Below are 25,049 nucleotides of genomic sequence, written 5' to 3'. Positions count from 1 at the left end.
TACGGAGGTGGCTGCCAAGTAAAAATGAACACAACACACAGAGAGGAAATGGATATTTTTGTGCAATATGCACAGACACACACACGCACAAACACACTTTATCCTTTTTTATTTAGGATATTTATTACTCGGCTTCACTTTGCAAACAAGCAGTGCAGTATGCATGCATATGTGTGTGTGTGTGTGTGTTCCAGACAGGAGTAGCTGTATTGGATTTATAACCAGATGTGCTGTCTTGATCATGGCAGGAGTGGTAAGTTACTCTGCATGACACTGCAAACACCCTGGTGCTCATACACACACACACACGCACGCACGCACGCACGCACGCACACACACACACACACACACACGCTCTCTCATAACTTAATTGAAAAACAAATTGACTATATATAGCATGTGGTGTGTTTCTATATTCACTGAAACCAGTTTTAACAAAGACTTCATGCTTTTAAGTGAAAGCCAGTTCTGCCTGATGGTCCAGTTCCGATGAAAGGGGAAAGCTCAGAGCAACTTCAGCGTATGCTAAACAATCGGTGTCCCATGCATTTACATTTACACTGCTATCATCTGGGTAATACAGCATACAATACAAAGGATATGGAGGGTGGAGGGAGTTATTTATTTCAATGGCTTCACAATAACAAAGATAATTCCTGTTTTAAGCAAAGCAACTTTATTGCTTTTGTGTTGATTTTATTACACATGCTTTAACAGGCTTTCTGTTGATTTCACTGAAAAATGGGGTAAAACGTCTGCTAGACTCCGAATACCTCCCATTTCTGTTGTCCTTGTCAGTCTTGTACAGTTGGTCTAAGCTGTATTTCACCCTGGCTGGAGGCTTGCTTTGTCGTAGTTTCATTAAATACAAAAATATTTTGCGACATATAACGTTTAAGAACAAATATGAAACAATGCAGGTTTTCAACATAGACTTCCTCCCTAACTATCCTGTTAAAACTGGACTCATTGGTGGCCCTTTGAGGCCTTTTTACATCCATTGATGCTAAGGATTAAAGAAGCATATTCCCACACAGGAACAAAGAGATCCCAGAGCTTCTGTCCTGGAAATCAGCTCAACTTAAATTTTGGCCATCATGAGGGGATGCAATATGTGTTTTACAGATTGTGTTTGTTTAGTTTAGCATATTACTTCTTCATAGCACCGCCACAATACAAAATGAATATCTCACACACAATCAGGCTGACCTTGTTTTAATTATGCTTCCAACATTAAATGTGCATGCATTCTTTATTATTTATTATATTTATTGTTATCATTGTTATTAAGTGTTGGCCAAGCACGCATCGAACTGAGGTAGAACCAGGTAACTTGAGAACAGACCAGAGAACAATGCAATGCTGTTGGTGTGTTTGCTGAAGGGTTAGCTTTGATACTCTCACTGAAACACAGCAGATTAGACCTCTCTTCAACTTCCTTAATGTTGCATTTACCAACAACAGTCTCCCCCGGCTTTAGAAATAAATGGGAGACTGAAGCCCACACAAGCTGCCTGTGCTAGTCAATCAGTCATATAGTCTCCGCAGATGGTGAGGCCCCAAAAACATGAAGAAATTCTCCTTCAAGCTTGTTATTTAACTATTTTTGAAATGGTAATTTAAAGTGTAGTATAAACTGTTTTTAAAGGTATAACAGTAGATAGATTTAAATTTATTCATTGTTCTAAGCCCCCAATTTAAGTGCAAATTAGAGCAGAATCAAAATAAGATGTTCACTGTTTTCGATACTGTTAAATACCAGAAGAATTGATCTATTTACTGTATATCTTCACAGGTGAAATGTTCTGGGAGGGGACCGGGGGACGGTTGTACGGACGTGGAAATGTAGGAAAGTTGTAAGAGGGCAGTAAAGCTGGAATTTACAAGATATTTCCTCTGCGCACGTCTGTTAGTGGTAGTAAAAAATGCCAACAGGCACAAATGTGGAATAGGTGGCTGCTCACTACAACGCCCAGTGCAGCGTTGGTGTGAAGCCTTTCACCAGTAAGCAATCCCTCCACCTTTTCACAGACTCACAGCATGTGTGAGTGTTGTGTCTACAAGCAGAGGCTGAGCGGATATCAGTTGGAAAAGTGTGCTTCCTTTCCCTCCCATACAGCTCCCTTTACCTTAATGCTGACACAGATCCTGTCCTTAGAACACACACACACACACACACACCCTTGGCCTGAAATGTAAACAAAGCCTATTACAATCTCAACCATGTCTGTAATCAGTCATTGAGCAACTTCCTAATAATTTCATCTATTATGAATGAGATAATGATGGAAATACAATAAAATACAGTGCTAGACCTGAAAACAGACACACACAGGCAGACCTGATAGATACTGACAGGCCAATTGATTGTTGATTCTACTCTTCTAATCAGTCCTGAGTCAACAACCACCACGTCTCTGAAGAGCGTCTCTTTGTGACTGCAGGGTGTCTATGTGTGATTGTCTTTTTTGTATGGTTAAGGTTAAGTGGATGCTGTCAGTGACCTTGTCTCAAATCTGTGAAGTCCCTCCCTCCTGTCCGTCTGGTTGGGTTTGACTTAAGTGAGACAGATCAGTGAATGAATGAATCTCATTCTCTGATTCTGGCTCACCTCCACAAAATTTATCAGATCTATTTCAATTAGCTTATTTCCTTGTTGCCCATCTTTAATTCGCGTGTCTGCCAGTTTCTTTCGCAATTCTTAAAATGTGACCTTCCTTCTGACTGTCTTCATTCTCCTTTACACCACCTTCAGCTGGTGAACCAATAAATCAATAGGAATTGATATGACTGATGATGGTCCTGGACAACAGTCAGCAGTAATGACCAGCAGGAGACGGTCTTCAAGCTCACTGAACCGTTCAACGCGTGAAATAAAACTTTAAATTTAATATGCCTCTGGGGTTGTCCAGGTTTGATTAAAATACTAGACTGAAGCTCCCCCTTTAACTCGAAATTAAATAAAACAAGTGGTAGAAAAAATAAAGTGTACTCCATGAGTCAAAATGCTGAAAATTGTTCTCTGTACAATATAACTGCTTTCGATGTGCTTTCTATCAGATGGGATTTTCACGCAACAGAGGGCTAGAGAGGAAGGAGATGAGGGCAGGAACAAGGGTGAATGCCAATGAGCTGATCATATATGCTTTAGATGTGCACAGCAATCTTTGGTTTAAAGCTGTCTGAAGGTAATGTATACTCAACGCACTTATACCCTCCATACTAAAACCCTCAAGAAACTCCAGAGTACTTAACCAGTCTCAACGTCATGACGCAGCACATTTCACAAGATTTCCATCACTGAGGGAGTGAGAATGAGGCTGGAAGGAGGAATGAATGAATGTGGATGATGGAGAATTACAAGCGACCCACCTGCACTATCAGCCCACTGAGACTCTGACCCTCAACTGTGTGTTCAAACTGTTCCCAGCCGATAATGTAGGTGGGAAAAGACGCACAGCGGACAAGATGCAGATTTAGGGCAGTGCAAAAAGAAAAAAAAAAAAAAAAAACGAAACGAAACAAAAAACTGCCAAGAATCCAAATCGTGAAATCTATCTGGGAATGTGACAATGGGAATCTGCTTGCGTCGGCTGTGTGTGTGTGTGTCTGCATGTTCGTGCATGTGTGGCTGAGAGTGTGTGTGTGTGTGTGTGTGTGTGTGTGTGTGTGTGTGTGTGTGTGTGTGTGTGGCCTTTGACATCTGACTCAGTTTGACCTTTATGCTGACAAGCTCCAGTCACAGGAGTGTCTGTGTGGGCTGACCGTTCACAAACAACGTGGGAGAAAGCTCCAACAACTACGTGCATGTGCTCTGCTAATGTAATTCTCTTCGTTGTAGACTTTCATAGAGAGAGCATTATGAGCACAAACGTCTGAGAAGCCGATGAACTTTGCTGACGAACATATGAAGGAGTGAGAGAATATATTCTGTAGGTGGCCAATGGTAGCTGGGAGTCCTTTCTCTCTTCTGTCGTTCACTTCATCTTATTAATCAATTCCTTTGTTTTTGGCTCATATATTTCACCAATTTATTTTAGTTTAAAACATTTTAAAAGATGCCTAGGCAGATGTGATAAATGTGTGATGAATAGTAAATAGAAATGTCCTTAGTGACAAGTATAAGAGAAAAATGAGAAGAAACAGGAAGAGATGCTTAGTTTTAATAATCCAATAGGCCAAGGGGGAAAATTTCTAAGCAGGTGTTGCGTTTCTGTTGAAGCCAAAGAGAGACAGGTTGTAAATTGAAAGTGCTTTCGGTTATGCAGTCAGACTAAAGATCCAGGGGCTTATCGCAAAAAAACTAAAAGAAGCATGATGGCATTTCTTTCATTCCCATGATACCACTACAACTGCACCAAGCCCCATCATCTACTCTTAGAAGAAGAGGGACGAGCACTGTGGAAGACAAACAAAGAAAGAGAGAGAATAGGATGTGGGGTCTGCGTAACCGCCTCATACTCCCCAGTGGGAGACAACAATGCAGCCTCAATTCAAACACATAATCTACTGTAGTCCATCTGCATTCTCAGAGACAGAGTGGTTTCACTCTTCCTGGACAGATCCCCAGACACCCTTCTGATATAAAAACACTGACCCCAATTGCACATTTTGGCCCAAACACTCATCCAAACAACATGTTTCGTCTGCAGCAAGCATGATGACCATATACAATGCGGTGTAAAGGTTCACAGGCTGTATAACAAACAAAACAAATATAGATTTTTCTGTAATACAAATGACCTTTTAATGAAATAGGAAGAGGAGCTCTTTTAAATGTTCTGACAGCTAACCTATGTGACTTTTGTTTCGGTCATCATCAGCTATCTCACATAAGGAAATTCAAAAAAATTGTGAAATTTATTTGGGCCTGAAAAGCAAAAATTTGAACACCCCACACATTTAGCAACCATTAGTTTTAAAGTAAAATTCATGAGAAGCTCTGGCCCGAACACAGATGAAGCCTTTCTCTCTACACCCAACAGTTTTCAATTAAACCAAGGCAGTGACTGTGTTGCTTGTTTGTTTTTTTCATAATCTTTCTTATACTGGACTCCCAACCACCTGCACACATAGTTCACCACCGGCCAAGTGTAAATGTTGGCACTATAACTAGAATAGACTAATAAATCTTCTCTTCTTCAGCTACCGGAGTGAGAAATGTTTATAGAGATTCTTGTTAAGCTGTTGTTGACTACAAACAAAGAGAAAGTATGGTTTTGTCGAGCAGGCAGGTGGTACAGATGGACACTGGGTGGCCTGAGGAGCAACATAATGCTTCTTTGCAGTATCTGCATAGTTACTAACCAAACTAGTCAAAGCAGACGCAGCTCCTCTCTCATTCGCCATAAAGGGAGCCTGGTCCGTATAGTGGGTGCAGCAACGGGAGCCAGGCCCACCCTTGTGTGTCGACACCCTAATGAGTTTCATGTGAGGAGCATTAAAACGGCTGCTAAATCACTGAAACTGACTGTGGCTGGCAGAGGGGCTGCTCTCTGAACGCATCACAACAGACACACAGTGTAAAATGTGTGCAGTTTCTCTTTCACTGGGACATTATAGTCTATTCCAGTAGGCATCATAGAAGTTATATCAACACTGCTGTGTAATCTAAACTTTGCGTGCCTTTCTTTTCTTTAGAAATCTCTACTTTATGAGTGTGTTTTGTGCCAGACGCTAAATTATCGCAAACAGACTTGTTTGTGATTTCTTGAAGGTAGAATCCCACACTCTAATGGTAACATTATTATGAGTGAGTAATTTCAGCCAAGCAGCTTTTATGACTTCTCCCCAAACACTTAACCAGAAAGTTGGATAAATTCCACGACAGCCTAATTAGACACACAACCAGTTTCATTTGAACACAACTTCCCAATATAGATATAGTTGTTTCACAATTCATAACACTGATACAAAACAAAGATAATATGTACCACAGTGAGATTAAAAAAAAAACAAACAAAAAAAACAATCTCTCAACCATTCTCATTACCAGAGACATGTAATATTACCTAAATTAAAAGGTTTTATCTTCTATACATTCAGCCTGAAGTACAGCTGAACTCTTCGAGTCAAAAACTGAAATGCTGAACAAGATTGTGCCTACTGGTGGTGCTAGCTGTAAAGGCAGCATATCACCAAGCCTACCAGGATTCAGCCTCCAGTGATATTAATGTCAGAGAGCATCTGGAGACTGCTCCAGCAGAACTGCATCCGGCAGCAGTTTCCATCAGCTCCAACACTCGGATGTTACTGTGCATGCAAACAAAGCTTAACACAAACACACGCATCACCTGACTGGTTGCGCATAACATCTCGACTGTCTTACTTAAGAGTCTCTCTGCAGTTATCAAAACACACGTCCAAGCACAGAAACATATACACCCACAGTCACAGCCACACACACACACACACACACACACACACACACACACACACACACACACACACACATACATACATCCTGTTAAGGATGTCAACTATTTCTAACATAAGTGATTGCTGTGACTCTAACCAGGAATGTATGTTTGTATGTCCTGCATGTTTCCCTTGAGCAACTTCCTAGAATAACAATGATGCAACATTAATTATAATGGTACATCTCTTCATCTACTGTTTAGCTTGTGAGTATGAGGAAAGCTGCTTTGTGGGTCATCCTATCTGTTTATTTCCCTGTCACTGCTCTGTGTTGGCACTCACTCACACTGTATTTGTTGCAGGGCCTGCATGCCACAGGCCACTGTTGCGTAATGACACACACATAGACTGGGACCCAACTTACAGATACTGCATTCATTCAGCATATGAGCCTGATTTCAACAGCAAGCGGTAACTGTCTGAGGAAATGGCCGTGTTTGCATGCAGGTCAGTCGTGGGGATGCAAAGGGTTAAAGCACAGTAAGCTCTGCTGCAGAGTGCAGCCGTGGAGCAAAGCCCATTAAAACAGTCAGGTAACTGAAATACAGGCTGATGGTCAATGGACACACACTGACGCAATGAACCTCTAAATCTTTCCTCCTCACTGCATCTGGGTGTAAACACCGTCACATGGTCCAGACGGACAGAACAGGCTTGGGGCAAATTATCAGGCACAAAATAATGAAAGGAGACTGAAAGAAGAAAAATATACAGGAGGAACAACAGGGCCAAATGAAGAGATTGCATAGATAGTTATTACCCTGCAGACAAAGAGAATACATTCAAACCATAGACAAATGGAAAGACAGACACACTGACACAGACTGCACTCCAATCTTCAGAGGGTCACAAAATGGCTCTGTATGACTATTTCCACATAAGCCTCTTATTATTTTGATGAGATGGATGTCCCTTCTCATTTTATGTTTTCCATTCTAACTGTCAGTCAGTCTGCAGAAAACAGGAAGGCTGGTGAGCCTGTGCTGCTGACCATGACGGTCACAGCACAAAGAGGGAGCTTGTTAGAGATCCGAGCTCGTCTTCCATTCACTCGGGCTTACAGCCATCCAAATTCTGCGTCCAGCCCCCTCTTTTCCTTCATCATCTTCCCACTTCACGTTTTTTTTTTAATATGGGTGTGAATGTGATGCACACACAGGCACTTGGACAGTAAAAGGACACTTTCGACATCATTCATATTTAAGGGTCTCCGTTCAACTGAGTGTCTTAGACGAAGATGCTGAATCACCGGCAGCTCCCACTGATCCTGACCTCTGCCTCCTGCAGATGAGAGCAAACGAGAAGCCACATTCCCAACAGCACCTGTCACCAATCTCTCCAAAGGGGAGCGCGTTTTCGTTGGGAGCTGCTGCGTGTCTGGATCGACCAGCAGCCCGATGTTTCGGCCCAGTCTGGGCACTTGTTGTGTTGGCGTTGAGGTCAGAGAACAAGTCTGGCACCTGTTTGCTTCGCCAGCATCGCTCATTTATCAAACAACACTAAAGGCAGAAGGCAGCCTTTTGGCGCCGCGCTCTCGGTGCGTAAAAGCGGCAGAAGCGGCGGAGCGGAGCAGAGGTTACAGTACAAAAGCAGCCTTCAGTTTCAGTAAAATTATTACGCACAATAAAACCAAATTGGGTATAAGCTTTGCATATGGATACTTTATGCCAAACAACGTGCAAAGTCGGCTAAAGTTGCAGGTGTCGCTCTTAGAGTGATTGTTTTGAAACATGCAAACGTCGTGAGCCACTTTTTTGCAGCAGAAACAAATATCAAACTGTTGAGATAGCAGGTAAAACAAAAAAAAAAAACAAAAAAAAGATTACTGTTTAAAAATATGGCGATCAACACCACTCACACACACAGCCTAAGACTTTGTTTTATTTTACCTTTCCGGATGTTTCCGCCTTCCAGTCCGCCCAGAGTCGCTGCCCAGGTGGCCCCACAGAGCAGCCACAGCATGGCCCCGACAGGAGTTATCCTGGTTCGGCTCATTTCCAGGTCCAAGAGCCGGGGCGAAGGTTCGTCCGATCCGATTTCAACTCCTCAGTCCTGGACTCGTAGTTTCAGTTGAGATGCATCCTGATCCCGATCTTGGCTTCTCAGGTTTCTCGGTCCAACGGTGATCTATGAATTGTACTTTCTTTATTGCAGCAAATACTTGTTAGATATGTTATTATTGGTTCGGGCTACAGGTTCCTTCTCTTCCAGGTGGCTACAGTCTGCACAAAGCGCGCTGAAGTGCAAGCATCCGCTCAGCGCAAACGGGGATCGGATCGGCCACCACGGAGAGGCGAAATGCTGGAAAGCAGTAGATCCTTTATTTGTCCCGGTCTTTTTGCCGTTTTCCGGTCACTAACTGGGAGACAAAGTAATCCAAAAGTACCTTCCAGTCGTGCGGGAATAATGTCCGGGCTGCAGCGAGCTGAAGCCGCGCTCTCTGCCCGGTGTCGCTGAGCCTGTCCCGCCGCTAGCAACAAAATCTCCCCTCGCCTTCACTTTGCAACGATCCCATTCGATTCGAGCGAGAAAATGGCCTTTAAATCCGAGAAAAGACGCTAAGAAGCGTAGGAAATATGGAGAGCGCGTAGTGTCGCTCAGGTTCGAGCGCCGGCACGGGTGAACAGCGCGATGAGGCGGTGACCGGCTGCCGTGCTGCTGGGAGCGCGAGCTGAGCTCCTCGAGCCCCGCCCACCGGAAAAGACATAACTAGAGGACAACAGGTAAGCGGATGACGTCCCGCGGGCAGGTGCGGCTGTGTGCCTCCTTCAGAAAGTCATTTCACATTAAAGAGCCCGTACTGTTTGTTTAGTGTCAGAGATATAACACACAGCAAAGATTACAATAAAATGAATCTGCTTTGAAAAATACGTTTCTCAACGATCGAGGTCAGTCGGGCCTTCAAAGTTCCAGCACGAGGTGGACTGCAATGTCTGATTGTAAACTGTTTGAGCTGCACCTCAAATTGTGAATCATTAACATTTGATCAGCCATTATGTCTGGAAAAATATTACACACATTAATAGCCACCATTAACACAGTGACACCCATGCATATACTTAACCGGGGGAAACATTTAAATTGAAGTAAAAAAATGTCTGCTCAAATAAAATGTTCCACATAATTAAACCATCCTCATTCAAAACAGTCATTTAAAGGTTGAAGTTTTTATTTTTATCTCTTCACTCTGTTATAGTTTCCTTAATCTGTGTGTCAGTCATCTGGCACTGCGAGGGGCGCAGCCTCCAGAGTAAAGATGATTAAACAGTGGATGTGAGGTCAACAGCCTCCAGGCCTTAACCACACCAATAATCCCCACAGAGGTTGTTTTCTGTCCAGACTAATTCTTATTCAGTGCCTAAAAATACGAGGCTCTGTGATTCCTGGAGGAAATGACAGTTATTTGGAAATCAGATGAGGGCAACATCCTTAATTCAGACACAGCGTTAATATTTTTTGATTAATTGCTCCGTCGCCACTGATGAAACACTCAGAACATGCACGCCCTTTTTCCAGCTTCCTCCCTCTTTCTCTCAGGAGGAGAGCAGCACGGCTGGCAGTGGTGAACGGCTAATTTCACGGGGCGGGGGTACAGACATGTACCCCAACTCTGGGACAAAAGGGAGGGGTCAGAGAGGTGCCCGGATTAAAGGATTTGGTAGATGAAGAGGGGGAAGGAGGAGGAGTGGAAGAGGTCAGAGGTGAGGGAGCGATGATAAAGAAAAAGCCAAATGGAGCTAAGAAGTGAGCGGCGCCGTCTCTAATGAAGCCAGATTAAGCTCACACTGTGCGTGTCTCATCTTTACGCGGTCGATGACTTTTGAATGACGAAACTATCACTCACTATCACAATAGATGTCTTTATTTGCGACGCTGCTGCAGCTGTTGGAACTGAGAGCACTTTGGCTAACCCCACCCAGCCTTCACCCATGACTTCTGGGTGATGTGAATATTCATCAATGTCAGTTTAGTTCCAGGTCCACGTCTGAGTCAGTAGGCTTTCAGGCTAATTGCCATCCCTCTGGGATAAAACAAAGAAATAAGGATGCTTAAATTCAGACTGTAGAAATCCATGAACCTCCTAAAACTGCGGCCCCCTTCTGGACAGGTGAAGCAAGCACTGAAACGTCTGATTCCCTGATCCAAATCCTGGTGCAGATATAGTGTTGCTAAATAGGAGCTGTAAATGTGGATATCAGGCAAAAAGCATTTTGCCTAGATATCTGTAAACAAGATGAGCAGACCCAAGTACAAAGCAGGATGCAACATTGATTGAGGCCCTCAAACCGCTCCACAAACTGATTCAAATTGAAGCACAACATTTGCATAAATTCGCTGCTAAGATTGGCATAAATTAAACAGAAGCACCAACCAGTGAGGAGTATGGCCTTAAAGGGATTGCCACGGCTGCTTATCTGTCCCTCCACATTAATATTCACACCCTGATGTAAGGAAGCTGCAATCCATGACCCTGCACTCCTTTGGTTAATATGTGTTTGGTGTTCATGTCTCCTAATGCATTGTCACTGTTCATTGTTCATTCTGACTGTACAGTACGTGCGTGCATGGAGTTGTACAAGTTGTGTGTCAAACTAAACCAGACACGGGGTTAGGTCAAAGGTTGTGCATGTCTGTGTGTGCATGCGTGACTAATGGTTGGGGACCACTGGTTGAAGCTGGGGGGATTTTTATGGCTGACAGAAGAGAAAATCAGACAGAGGAAAGAGCTGAGGGAGACAAGACGCATCCTCCAGCAAATGTAATTATATGACTTCGAATCACTGGAAGAGCTGCTCCTCGAATCCTTTATCGGCTTTGGGCCACTCGCACGCACATGCACACACACACACATATATATGCATTCATGCGACACTGACCTCGGCCTTGGACAACAGGGTCAACATGGGAGCAGGGACTTTGTTGACCACGATGAAAGCATAGTTTGTTGAGGAGTCTCCATTAAATCCAACAAATTTGAGGCTGATCCATTAGCTGGAGAAATGAGTCATTAATTTTTGCCTTTCGATTCTGTTCCAGTACATAATGTGGATCTGTATTGTCTGTGGGTGGGTCGGGGGTGTTACAGAGGGGCGGGGGCTTTTTGCCGAATGAGCAGAAAGGCGACATGCACAGAAAAACTAATTCAGTTAACAGCTTTCATTTAGCTAATTAAACCCATGATGGAGTTCATCAGGGCAGCACAGCCCCATAGTGGTTCGCACTGTTGCCCCACAGCAAGAAGGTCGTGGGTTTGGTTCCCGGCCTGGGGCCTTTCTGTGTGGAGTTTGCATGTTCTCCCTGTACTTAGGTGGGTTTCCTCCCACCATCCAAAGACATGAATGTTTCGGGTAATTGGTAGCTCTAAATTGCCCATAAGTGTGAGTGGTTGTTCGTCTCCATATGTTGGCCCTGCGATGGACTGGCGATCTGTCCAGGGCGCACCCCCCTCCTCTTTTCTTTTCATCTTCTTGTAACATAGTTGGCTTGTTGCCAGCTGATTTACCCGCGTCCTTCACCTCTGCTGAGGAGGAAATTGAACGAAGAGCCCAAAACCTTTTCCCACTAATTGCCATCGATGCACTGTGCTGTTTCATGGAGGGCGTTCAGACTGTGGCTCTGAATTGCTGTTCTTTGCCCAGGTGACACTGGAAATCGGAATCAACACTCGGTTAAAGCATTTGATTAGCTTAAGCCCACCAAAATGTTCCATGACCGTATGCATTTTTGCCCAGGTATCTCAAGGTACACAGACATTAGGTCGGTTATAAGAAAGTTTTAAAAAATTAATTAGATGAGATTTCAGTCAAAGTGGACCATAAGCAGATAAATGTTATAGCTCCTTTTAAAAGGTGGCATCTTTCTCAGTCACATAAGACCATAAAATACTGAATGTTCAAGACTCCTTTACATTAATGCTTTCAATGATAAGTCTCTTGTAACCTAGAACTGTCTGTAAGAAACTGAGAGACTTGCTCTTCTACAGAGCAAATGATAACTCTGATTTAAACTTTTTGCTCTGTAAATATAAATATAAATATTCACCATTCTAAGCTGTCTCTTGTACAGAAGTTGTTTTATGTAACATAATCTTCTTTTGATTTTAATCCTCAGAATGCAAACCAAAAAAGTCCACTTTTTTGGTTTAGATTCAAGTCTTAATGTCTACAAGATGGATTTCTCTATTCAATGCATAGACATGAAAGTGATGTGTGTTTTATGTTTCACTAAACATAATATTTCAGGGTCCTCCAAAAGTCCTATATGTCAAAAACCAAAACCTGCTAACAGGCGTGTGCAAAGACAGGCGATGAATGTTAAAAAAAGGCCAAAAAACGTTAGCCTGATTTGCATCTGATCTGAGGAGTGGGAAATTAGGGCTAATATCTTATACAGCTATCATCCACCCATTCTTCATCATGACACATTATGGCATTGTAAATACAAATATACAAAAGTGGCTTGCTTGATGTAATTTTGTCTCTCGATCACCTGCCTCACATTTGTTTTTGTGAACAAAAACAATAAGAAGGTCGCAGGTTCAGTTCCCGGCCTGAATCCTTTCTGTGTGGAGTTTGCATGTTCTCCCCGTGTCTGCGTGGGTTTCCTCCCACCGACCAAAGACGTGCATGTATAGGTTAACTGGAGACTCGTAGGTGTGAATGCGAGTGTGAGTGGTTGTTCGTCTCTGTTTGTCCTTGTGTGTTGGCCCTGCGATGGACTGGCAACCTGTCCAGGGTGTACCCCGCCCCTCGCCCGATGTGAGCTGGGATTGGCTCCAGCAGCCCCGCGACCCGGATACGGATAAAGCGGATGAAGATGAGTGAGTGAGAGCACAGAGGACAAGGTAATTGAAGGGATGGTGGCAAAGCCTTTTGTCTCAGGCTTACAGAAGAAAAACAAAACCTACAAGAATCTGAAACAACTTCTGCATGCTTTTATCTCTGTAAAGAGAAAGCCATAACCACAAGCATTTACTCCAATTTGACTCCAACTTCCATGAATCTCTTCAGGCTGTATACAGTTATGTCACCTGCCTGTCATAATGAATCAAATCCACCGTCTATTGTCTTTAAATTCATGGATTAAAACTTCTCCCAGCAATCCCAAATTGTAGCTTTATTCTGCCGACATTTCATGTTTCCCAATGTGATATGAATGCAACACGACTGATGCATCCAAGAAACACAAATACATGTTGGGCAGCTTTTCCTGTGGCAGCAGCTGCATCTCTTTAGTTGTTGCAACACAATGCCTGGCAGGGGAAACAAAGGTGTCTCACATCATCACATACAGTGCGTTGTGCTTGTTTTCAGTGTCTAGTTATCAGTCAAACATGAGCAGATGACTGCAGGCATGTGTCTCTTACAGCCATGGGAGAAAAAAATGCGTGCCATCCATGTGCTGTGAATTTAACATGCTCAAACTGTGCTAAACAATCAATTATTTACATGTTCACAGTCTCACACACACACACACACCCGGATATAAGCAAACATATACATGAATGCACACAGACTCACACACATGCACCACATCTTATTAAAAAACCTCATCTAATTAAAGGGCTTGTTTCAGCTATAATTAGCCTGTACGCCCGTGGTGGAACCTTTCTTTATTGTAAGCTGAAATATAATCATTCGCGCTATCCATGTAAGGATCACAAAGTGCTTTGACAGATGTCAATCCTGCTACTGGGCATTGGCTCAAACTAAACGCTGCTGAATCTAATCATCTCCTGGGTGGTTTCCCAACCAGGGGTACGTGGGCAGTATAGGTTACTCCTGCAGTTGCAGGGAAAGAGTGGCTCAAATAAGAAGTGAGAAAAATGATTCAACAATATATGCCGAAAATTGGTAGATAACGGTAGGCTAATGGATAAAAAACAACAGGTAAACATAATTAAACAATTTGATTGAAAAATTATTCAACACAAAACGCTAAAAGAAATATCTTAACATTGTTAGAAATGGTAGTTAATTATGATTAATAATAAATCATGCGTAAGCTGCAAAGAGATATGATAAGAATGATTGAAATCGTTTAAGCTAATGGTTGGAACATAACATGACCGTATCCCTCACTTTAATATGTGCGTGCTGACATTACAGCGGATTGATTTCCAGATCCACTTTTCATTCTCTGAGGGGCAGAGCAGCAGCAGGTAGGCTACACTCACAGCGAAAGCTAAAGATCGAAAATCCACATGCATCCTGTTGTGACTGTGAAGAATAGTGTTCCATGTAATCCACCAGTATCAGCCTCCTTATGGCAAAGAAAGGTAAACTGTTATTACCCAGTGTTGCTCTAACCTAATTCCTTATGTGTGGCATTCTGGTAGACTGATTCCACAGCAGATGGTGCTATCAATAATTGAGCCTGTAAAGACAACGCTGCCCTCAATCAGATTAAGTAGATTATCCCAACATCAACTCCCTTATATTTTAGACTCTGTTTCTTACATAAAGTTACAAACTTCCCACACAGCCTCCTGAGCCCGAATTTAAACTGTGTTAAACACCCTTTCCTCATGTGGCTTGAATCTATCTTATCTATCTATCTGAAGTTTCTTCTTTCATCAGTATTAAGGGAGTATTTGTGCGTGTCTGTTAATGTATGGGATTTTCAAACCTGACCTAAATACACTACACATTGAGCGGTATCCAACTACATAACATGATGGAGCCCTAGCCAACGTATTCGCTGTCCCGTCCAACCCATTGTAAATGTCCCCTTAATCCCGTTAACCCACTCCAATTGTGTGGAGAAGCTGAGAGGGTAGGAGGGAGCCTGGGGCGAGTATGACATTGTACGCCTCCACCCCACTGAGATCTAATTGAAGAAACAAGTGCCGAGTACAAAGTGGATCTCCTTGGCTCACTGTGACATTAATACATGACTAGTTTGAAGAAAAAAAATAAAATAAAAACCTCCGATCTGCAGCGAACAAATCTCAAGAACAGGATTTTGAATGTGAGTGTGCTTCAGGGCGATGAAGCTAATTTTAACAGCAGTTTATGTTTTATATAAGATGAGTTTTACAATCATTGAGCTGAAGAAGAAGCAGATCTACAGGTGTGGCCAGGCACGCAGGGTGACAACTTCAAGGGAAGAGGAAATGGCATATGGCAGGAAATATGTTACACAGAAAGCTTTTGCCTTTTCACCAGATCAATCATCTTTAACTTGAAAGCTGCATCATATGCATTGCTTCGTACGTTTAGGGTGTGTGCATGAAGCGCAAAATACATGACTAATCTGAAGAATTTATTGTGGGTGCGTTTAATTTAATTTGAACAATTTCATTCGGTCCACTGCGAGCTGTTGGGTAATATCATCGGTCTGATGTGACACTAAATGTATTGTAAAAAGCCATAAATCAGCTGCATAGTTGTTTAAGCCGCAAGGTTCAAAGCGTGAGAAAAAAGTAGCGGTTTATAATCCGGAATGCAAAGTTTCAACTGATGGAATTATCCATGGTAAGCAAATCATAGCAGTTTGATTTAGTTACATTATTGGTCTTGCATTCCCTTGTATGTCCCATTGATATATTCATCCACACCTTTCATTTCTTGCAAGCATTTTTTGTATCAAAATTTCCGGCACATTTTCAAAACTGCTTCTTCTTTAAACTCCAAATGATTTCCTCGGAGGTTCACAAAAATTCATTCCACCATTGCCTTTGTGTAGGAGTATGTCAGACTGATATGTTTCTTTAAGTGGTTGTCAGCAGGTAAGACCAGTTTCCTGGGAGACAAGTCTCTAAGGGACAATACATCAAAAGAGTCCAGCACAGAGCTACAATTCTTGTGTTTGACCTTATTAGCTTAAGTTTCTCAGTACAATATTTACTTTTCATGTCATGTCAATGTGTTCCTTCACTTCAGCTTTCAGCGCATTTGTGTATCTGCAAAGATTTGTCATATTTGGTTTTCATTCTAAGTGAAACTTTTTGGGGAAAAAAATGCCTCATTGTCATCTGTACACGCATTATCATTGTGCTGCATATGTGAGGGTTAGTGGACAAAAACATGCGACAAGATGTTTACTTGTAGATTTGTACCATGTGACGCGACCGCGGCCATTTTTTCCTAAATGATAAGATCTGCTCTCTGGAGGGATAAAACAGATCTATTATGTGTTAAGCTGTTCTTGACAATTGATTTGCACTGAGCTAGAATGAGTCTCAACTTAACTCGCCATTCGTAATGGTCATCATGCTTTCCAGTAAGTAGAAGTAGGAATTTAAGGGAGAAAAAACACAATGCTTGATTTTTATAAAAAAAAAAAATTTGTTTGTTTTTTGCAGAAACATGCTTCTTCTCCCATTTCAGACAACAGCCACTTTACTAAAATTGTTCAAGGTCTTTTCGTGTCAAAGTGTTTTTTGAGAGCAAGCAATGATTTGTCTGTACTATAATCAGAACTACAGAACTGAGTCCAGCTTCAACACCAATCAAGACCAGTTTTCTCCATTTCACTTCATAGTGACGTACCCCGTCGCTGTTCATCCTGAAGATACGCTTAAATGAGTTGCCTGGCTGAAACGAACCCTACTAATTACAAAATACTAGCATGCTAACATGCTAAGCCAAACTGGAAAGCATTACTGGGTCTCAGGAGGTTATCAGTGTAAAACAGATCATGTTGATGTTAGTATTTCGCCTACAGGGCCATTAACATCTCTGCAGACTGGATTGCTAGCATTGAGCTCTGTGGGCACACCACCTATTTTGGTCTTTATGATTACAAACTTGGCAACTTCAATTCCAAAATTGAGCCTGGTAAGATGTGCTCTCGGAATGAACTGTACATATTCGAATTAAATGTTTCTGCCAAAAGGTTTTGCAAAGCTCAGACCCGTCATACATTTTTACACAGCTATATAACAAGAAGATCGAGGAGTTCATTTTAAGCTTTGCACACTCATTTACTGGAAAAATGACCTTGCACTCAGACAGGGTAATATCACACTGGAATAATTATGCGGCAGCCAGAGCTAAAAGTATAGGAGATTATAGAGGGAGAAGATCATTTCATTCAGCTGATTCAGTGGTTGATTACGTATCTCTTTCTACATAATGGCCCACTGATAAAATAGTTCGCTCTGCTAATGTGTTCCTGTCTGAGACTAAAGCAATCTCCAATCTGTACTATAGAATTTTTTATGTTAGGATTGTCTCCAGATATTTTGCTATGCTGAGTGACTGTTTATTTTTTGTGAAATATGAACTCATTAAACTTTCTTTTTTTTTTCTGGAGGTACCTATCTTTAATGTACACAAATAGCTATTTGAAATGTTCAAAGAAGCATTTTTGAAAGCTTTTCATGAAGATGGAAATGCACTCAGTACATGTTGGACACCAGGAATACACACAATACATTTTGACGAGGAAAAGATAATGTAAAGATATTTGTTTTTGTAAATAACATCAACAATGCACAATTTATACAACAGTCTTTTGACCACTAAACATCCTTCTATTTTTGGATCACAGTGGCAGCATGTAGATGTTTCTCTCTGCAATAACACTTTCTGGATCTCCAAAGTGTCTCCCAAAATGTCACACCTCCCCATATTCCTCCATAATAAAACTATATGATCCCTGACAAAGTGGATTACAAGTCCCTGGGTAGCTTTGCATGTATGAGTTCCTGGGATTAAGCCCCAGCATCTCCACTGGCTCCTGAGCTTCATGTAAAACCGTAAAGCATGTGAGGCAATCTCACTTCTTTGTAAACTCCACAAGGTGGTAAAAACATTGAATCAAAGATCTAGTTCATCTCAACATTATTCAACTTCCTCAATTCCACAGATTTTTCATTTGCACATTTATGCTCTCAATCATCCATCCTCCTGTATCCCAAACTCGTACTCTTTTAGTTTTTGCATGTCTGTGCTCCACGCATCGTCAGATTTTTCCTTTCTGATGGAAGCAGAGCCTTCTTCTATTGCAGCGCGCCCAGTTTTGGTTAGACAGGTTCTGCTTTCTGCTCATCACAGTTGTAAAGAGTGCTTATCTGAGTTAGCATTGTATGTTTTCTCCGACCAGCTCACTTTAAAAAATATTAAATCTAGTGTTTGATATGAACATGAATTTAATTCACTTGCATCTGGATGATCTCCTGAAGTAACTGCACTGATCATGTGCCGATGCAACAGACCATTTATAATGTACAGGGCTTTCAGCTGGAGGAATGGAGCTCAGTGGAGTGGATGTATGAGGTCCTGGGTTCAATCCCCAGTATCTCTAGTTATTTTATAAGAAAGGAGAGAGTACATATGTTTTAAAATCTGCCTTTGGATCACAAATAATCTGACTACACCAGATAAATGCTTGATAATATGCCTACAAATATATGCAATAAAGTCTTCATCTGGCATCATTTAGTTGTTGTATGCTTTTATTACCTGTTTGTATCCTCACGATTACCCTTCTCTTTTGTTCCCACAAGCTCACAAGATGAAATGCATTAGGTGAAGAGAAAGGGGTTGAAGTGGGGAGTAGGTAGATGCAGAGAGTAAGGAGTGGGGGTGGAACAAGGAATAGAAATAAAGAGAGGGGTAAATTGGTTTGTGGCTGGTTATAACGGCCGTGGAAAGGGAAAATGCTTGGACAGACGACGAATGCAATCACGGTAAAAACACACTTACATCATTTCTATTAATAAAAGGGAATGGTTCAACAATCAGCACACAAATATGAATTCATAATTTCATCAGGAGGGAGAACGGGTTTGTGGAAGGACAGTGGGAGGGATGAATCCAACTCGGGTGTCTGCTCACATGACAACAGCCTTTTCATTTTAAGATTTTGCAACTGGGGGTGGAAAGAATAAATTCAGAGGGAATTAAAAGGAGAGAGGAGAAGTGGCAGGTGGACAGGAGGGAGGAGGAAGTGAGTGGAATCTTTCCCTCCCAAACATCTGTCAACTGATGAGCAGAAAAGAAGATAAGAGGAGACGACCTAAAGTTTGAGAACTAAAAATACAAACTGCAAAGTAGGGAGAGCGAATATATCACATATTCTTTAAATACTGTATAAGAAGAGAGGAAGGGTTCTTCCCTCAGGAGGACAGGGATTGGGAGGCCATGTTTCACTGCCTAACATTTCTCCAACGGGGTGTGCACATGGAAGCGAGAGAGAAATGTGCTTTGTCTCTCTACACAACTCAACGTTAATGAATCCTCAGGTGTTTGTGATTTTTTTTTTTTTTTAATGGAAGGTGTGTTTTTCTATCTTCAGTTTATCATGTGTGAAACTGAAATAAAATGCAAATCAAATTGTTGGATATCAATTTTGTGGTAATTTGGTCGATATGCGGTGTCACAGAAAGCTGGTGAGTATCTATGTGAGTGTATTTAACACACTTAATACTATTTACACTGTGGTCAGTACACTTTAAATACTTGCTGCCTTCAGAAGAGAGCTTCAGTCATTGCTTCTGCTCTTTCATTGATAAACTTAACATTTTAATAGCTCTCTACTTTCAAACCTGGCTGTGCTTCATTGAGTGTCTTTAGTGATGTTGTCAACACAATGAGATGCAGTCAAGTGTATGATGTTGTCACCACACTCTGGAAATACACAAATGCCTGATAACAACTTCATGTCACAACTGATGTTGGTGATACAATTGCATCTTTACATGGAGTTTATCTCCCATGAGACGGGACTGAAAACATCCTTTTAGACAGTGTCACAAAATATTCAGTTGTTTTTCTTTCGGCTGTATGAACAGGTAGTTTCCCGTGGGTAAATTTAATCTGACAGTCGTGGTTGGTGGTGTTATCCGCTGGGCAAAAACCAGCTACTTGGATCTGTTCAGGAGAAACATGTCAGAAAGTATTACATCAGTTTGGCCCCTGATTCACTGTTTTTCAGCAAATCCATCAGATTTTTCCTGAGGCAAAAATCGAGCAGGAATCATCCAGGAATACAGTGATGGGGACTTTCACACATCATCTTGATGCTGTTTCACTCCGCTCAGTCAGTTCATAGGTACTTAAGCCTGTCTGTACCTGTATCTGCTGAGAGTAGATAAGTACTAGAGTCCACACAAACACACAGATTCGGGAAAAAAAAAAATCTGTTTATCTTTTTTTAAAATTGTTTGAAAAAATACAGAATTTCCTATTTTCACCGGCTGCACCAATCGTTGAAAGTTCTACAAACAACCAATAGTGAAAGGTTGATCGAACATTTTAACAATTTGGAACTATTTCTAAAATCATTTTTAATTTACAGTTCACATTATTTTCATAAAGCCAACTCAACTCAGTGACTGAGTGAGCAATTCAAACAAGGTGAAGGACATCTTTTTTTACAGATTCATTCTTTGCCGATAAAAGGGCAGAAATTTTCCCTGTTGATTTTATACACATCCTTACTCATGATATCGGTCACATTATCGCTGACCGATATCAAGAAAATGGTCAGTTTTATATTCCTCCTGTTCAGTGTCAGCTAATATGCTCCGAGGCACAGCTAATTCACTTTTTCTTTTTTCTGGTGTTCTCTGGTATCCTAGTCTCTGTTTCCCTTCATTTCCTCATCCCTTCCTCCATCCCTGCTCCAAACACTCCCCAGCTTCTCCTTTGAGCTCCTTCAGCTCCCTGAAGACATAAAAGACAGGGAAGCAGGTTTTAAGGGGGGATGGGGTGACGGTAGTGCTGATTGGGGGATGGAGGAGAGGGTGTTAAGAACAGTGTTCCCAGAATGTCAACACCCACACGTGTGCACATCAACCTGCATACACACACAGACAGTAGAGACGAAGCTCCACAACCACCATACACACTGGCACAAACGTTGCCAGTCTTTCCACCCAAATCCTCCACCCCCACCCCCCGCCACCACCCCTGAGGCCCCACTGTGGTTTAATTGGTGTAATTATATTTGCATAAGACCGTCCTTATTCAGCTAACACACACACAATTATGACAGGTTTTAATAGGCAGGATAATTGAATATGGTTCTCCCACTATAGCCTGAAGGGTCTCTTGGTATATTTTGAGGAGGATCAGGGTGCTATACGTTTACTTAGACAAATAGGAGTGCATATGCTAATAACTCAACTCATAATTAGACTTCAAAGGTTAATGGACTCAGAGGGAGGAGTTCGGGTTGTGACTGTATAGATAACAGAGAGCGCGGTCAGTCTGCCTCCAAAAAACCAAATCGCAGAGGACAACATCCTCCCCGAGGCAATCAGCCCCATAACATATTTCTTCTTATCCGCTTTTTCACGCATGAATTCACACCTTTTCGAGTGGGGGGGGGGGGGGGTTAATGAAAAAGAGCAAAAATAATGAGTGGAAGTCTTGAAGTGAAGGGAAGACGTGACATTTTCCCAAGCCCAATTTTTCTCCCCTTAATTATTACCTGGTTACAACTTAATATGTGATACTGAAAAAAGCCTTCTTGTTCAGAATAAGCATCAACAAGAGCAACGTAATTAAAAGCTAAGCTAAGGAGCCAAAGACGCTGATCAAAGTTCAGCCATTTAGCTGTTTTCTTCTGTGCAGCCGCAGTAACTGGAAGACAGGGTTTGTTCAAAGAGTAATTATACAGCATATAATACTATATACTTATATTTTATGATAAAAACACTGCTTCTGTGTTACTGAATGATCACATCAGATGACTCAATTGGTTCAGCTAACAAATATATAATTTTGAGGCTGCATGAAAAACTCAAAAAGTAATACAATATGTTGAGTGGATGTAAAAGGTGAGTATAATCTAAGATCAAAGCAAGAAACACTCACAGATAACTATACTATAATGCCATAATACTGAGGGAATGTTTTATCACACTTTGAATTTCATTTTATGGACACATGACTCTTTGATTGACAGTTGGCCTAAAGATGTTGGCTTCCCGTACTGGACGTATTGTTTGGAGCAAACGAAACGAAACAAAAACGAAAATCACTGTTAAACAAATCTCATAAAATTTAGCAAATGAGGGGTTTTGCTGACAGCTTTTCTTGCAGTTACTCAAAATGCAGTGCATTCTTCCAGTTTTAATCATCCCAGTGGCTAAGAGGCACAAATCGTGCCACACACATCACTGCTGTCCTACATTACACACTACACATGACTGGCATGTTCTTAGCTTTGCTACAGAATAAGATGGAGCAAGTAACGTAGATGCAGGACAGATTTTTTTTTTTTTATTTAAATAAATGAATTCTCATAGAAATCACTTTGAAAATTCCATCTATCTCACTCCAACAATAAAATGATACAATGTGGTGTGAACAATAAAAATTGGACACCTAATCTTTTCAACGTCAAAGTGTTTTCAACGATCTCAGATTCTGGCCATGGCAGTGTGAAGGCTGCAGTTTTACATAATGCACTGTGGCATTTTTTAGGCTTTTCTTTTCTTTTTCTTTCATTTCCCCCTTTCTTTTGCTCCGTTAACCACATTTACCTTCCCCCTTCTCTCGCTTCCTCTCTCTTTCATTTATGAACTCACCTCACCTTTGCTACCCTCCTCCCTCCTTCTCATTTTCCACATAAACCAAACCCCTCGCCCAAATATGAAATCCTATTTTCCTTCTCTCTCTCTCTCTCTCTCTCTTTCTCTCTGGATGAGGGTCTCTAGTCTTTTGTTCATCCACCCGCTCATGTGGCCTCTTCATGTTGCCTCGGCAACCGGGTGTATACATACTGTTGCTCCGGGAGAGAGATCGAGATGTAAAAAGAGAATGGGATGTTGAGATGAGAGCGGCAGAGAGAGGTTGAGAGGGATGGCACTGAGTCAGAATCAGGGGAGAAAGACAGAAAGAGCACAAGAGGACAGAATGTGGTAGAAATGTGGAGTGATGAGGAGAGACAGAGAAGGGAAAGAGAGGACAAAGAGTTACAGAAATGAATGGCTGTAGACATGAGAATGATGCAAATATAATGTTCCAGCTCTGTTGTAGGAACGCTATATCCAGTTCACATTTTTCTCCTCTGAATGAAATAAACAAAAAAAACAAAAAAAAACAAAAACAAATGAATACCTATAATTCTTCTTCTATTGCTCTGTATTCTCTGTGTCTTTGTTTGGAAGAAGGCAATCAATTTTTTTTAAAGACTGACTTGAGTCTTTAATATCAGCAACTGATCCTAAAAAGGAGAATTTTGAATCTCAATGATCAGAGAATCAGCAAAATAGTTCAAATACATAAAGTAAGTGATTTTTTTAAAAGGTGTAGTCAGGCAAGTCAGAGATTCCCTCTTTAAGGACTCATGACCTGCACTGCAGGTCCTATTTTAAATCACATCATTACAGAAATCAATCAAACATAAATTCCTCTTAGTACCAAGAGGAGGAGGAACATGCATTCAGTTCAGTTCTAGCATTATTGTTTTATTTTCATATTTTTTATCTCTCACTGTAACATAAGGGGAACCAAAGGGGAACCACTGAAAAAAGAAGGTAAAATGGAATAGGTGGAAAACCTCAAATGGTGTTGAGAGAATTGAAGATAAGAAAAAGGTAAGAAATGCACGGAGAAAAAGAAACACACACAGAGACAATAAATATCAGCTTCCTCCTCCACCCAGTTGCCTGTGTTTGCTGTATTAGAGGCCCTGTAGGAATCCAAGCCCTGCAGACAAGCAACCATCTGCCATCCTGGATCCAGTCCAACACTCCTCTAAGAGCCAAGATGGCACCTAATCATTCACATTCAAATGAATTATATCTGTCAAAGACTTTTTAAAAAAATACATACTGGTATAAGCCCCACTTTGAGTTAATTGTTCAGCTCTGGTTTACTTTTTGAGATGAACTGGTTCAATGATTAGTACCAATGCGTACCTTGACGAATGATTTCGTCATATCTTTGGAATATATTCAGCACTGGTGATTTCCCTATTTCCTGACACTAGGTTCCATTTATAACTAGATGACTTACATTAATTAATCCCCATTCAACTATGAGTAAATACTCCATGAACAGTATCCTGTGACTGATCTATGAAGCCATTTTGTCATCACTGTGCAACTAATATTGAATTTTAGCAAACGGTCAGTAGATGGGCATCGAAGATACATTTGTGAAAAACTAGTGTCAACCCTAATGCTAGAGTGGCTTGATATGTGGATTTAAAGATAATGTAAGATGGTGTCAGCTCTAACCAACGACTTCCCAATATCAAATCAGGGGGAGCGTTAAGACTATCTGAGTGGATGCCCACTGACAGGTTTGCGGAGTTGGTGGTAGAATGTATGCATGGCTGGTGACCCGCTTATATATCCGCTGATTGTTTGAGCTGATAAACAATGAGCAGAGACAGGGAGGAGGGATGGAGAGACACAGAGAATAGTGATTAACTAATTCAGAGCACACACACACACACACGCAAAAAGTTGGAGCTGCTAAAGATAAAGCTAATACAAAAGCAAGCAGTTTTAATATTGGAACAATCTCTCATGCAGACACGAGAATATAACAAATACAACAGAGTTGAGATTTGAATGGGAATGTGCAGGAAGTGCTTACTGCAAAAACAGCCGGTGAAAGGAATAAAGCAATGGTTAAAGCGTTGTGTTGACAGGCAGGTGCTTGAATGTTTTGTCGTTAAGTTGTTGTTGCAGTGTTTCCTGGAGCTTGGCTGGTGCAAAAGGG

The 25,049-nt window shown here is 41.5% G+C and overlaps 1 protein-coding gene across 1 annotated transcript in view; it reads right to left on the bottom strand.

Annotated features, from left to right (window-relative positions):
- Positions 1 to 9,101, bottom strand: part of sema4f (sema domain, immunoglobulin domain (Ig), transmembrane domain (TM) and short cytoplasmic domain, (semaphorin) 4F) — a 42,342-nt gene extending 33,241 nt beyond the window's left edge. Inside the window, exon 1 of the mRNA XM_029526542.1 lies at positions 8,307 to 9,101. Coding sequence (XP_029382402.1) covers positions 8,307 to 8,412 — 106 coding nt within the window. The 5' untranslated portion in view covers positions 8,413 to 9,101. The remainder of the gene's footprint in view (positions 1 to 8,306) is intronic.
- Between the last annotated feature and the right edge of the window lie 15,948 nt (positions 9,102 to 25,049).

Source organism: Echeneis naucrates, chromosome 18 (assembly GCF_900963305.1).
Source record: "Echeneis naucrates chromosome 18, fEcheNa1.1, whole genome shotgun sequence".
Taxonomy (NCBI): Eukaryota; Metazoa; Chordata; class Actinopteri; order Carangiformes; family Echeneidae; genus Echeneis; species Echeneis naucrates.
Note: the sequence above shows the minus strand (reverse complement) of the source record. Positions and strands in the feature narration are given on the sequence as shown.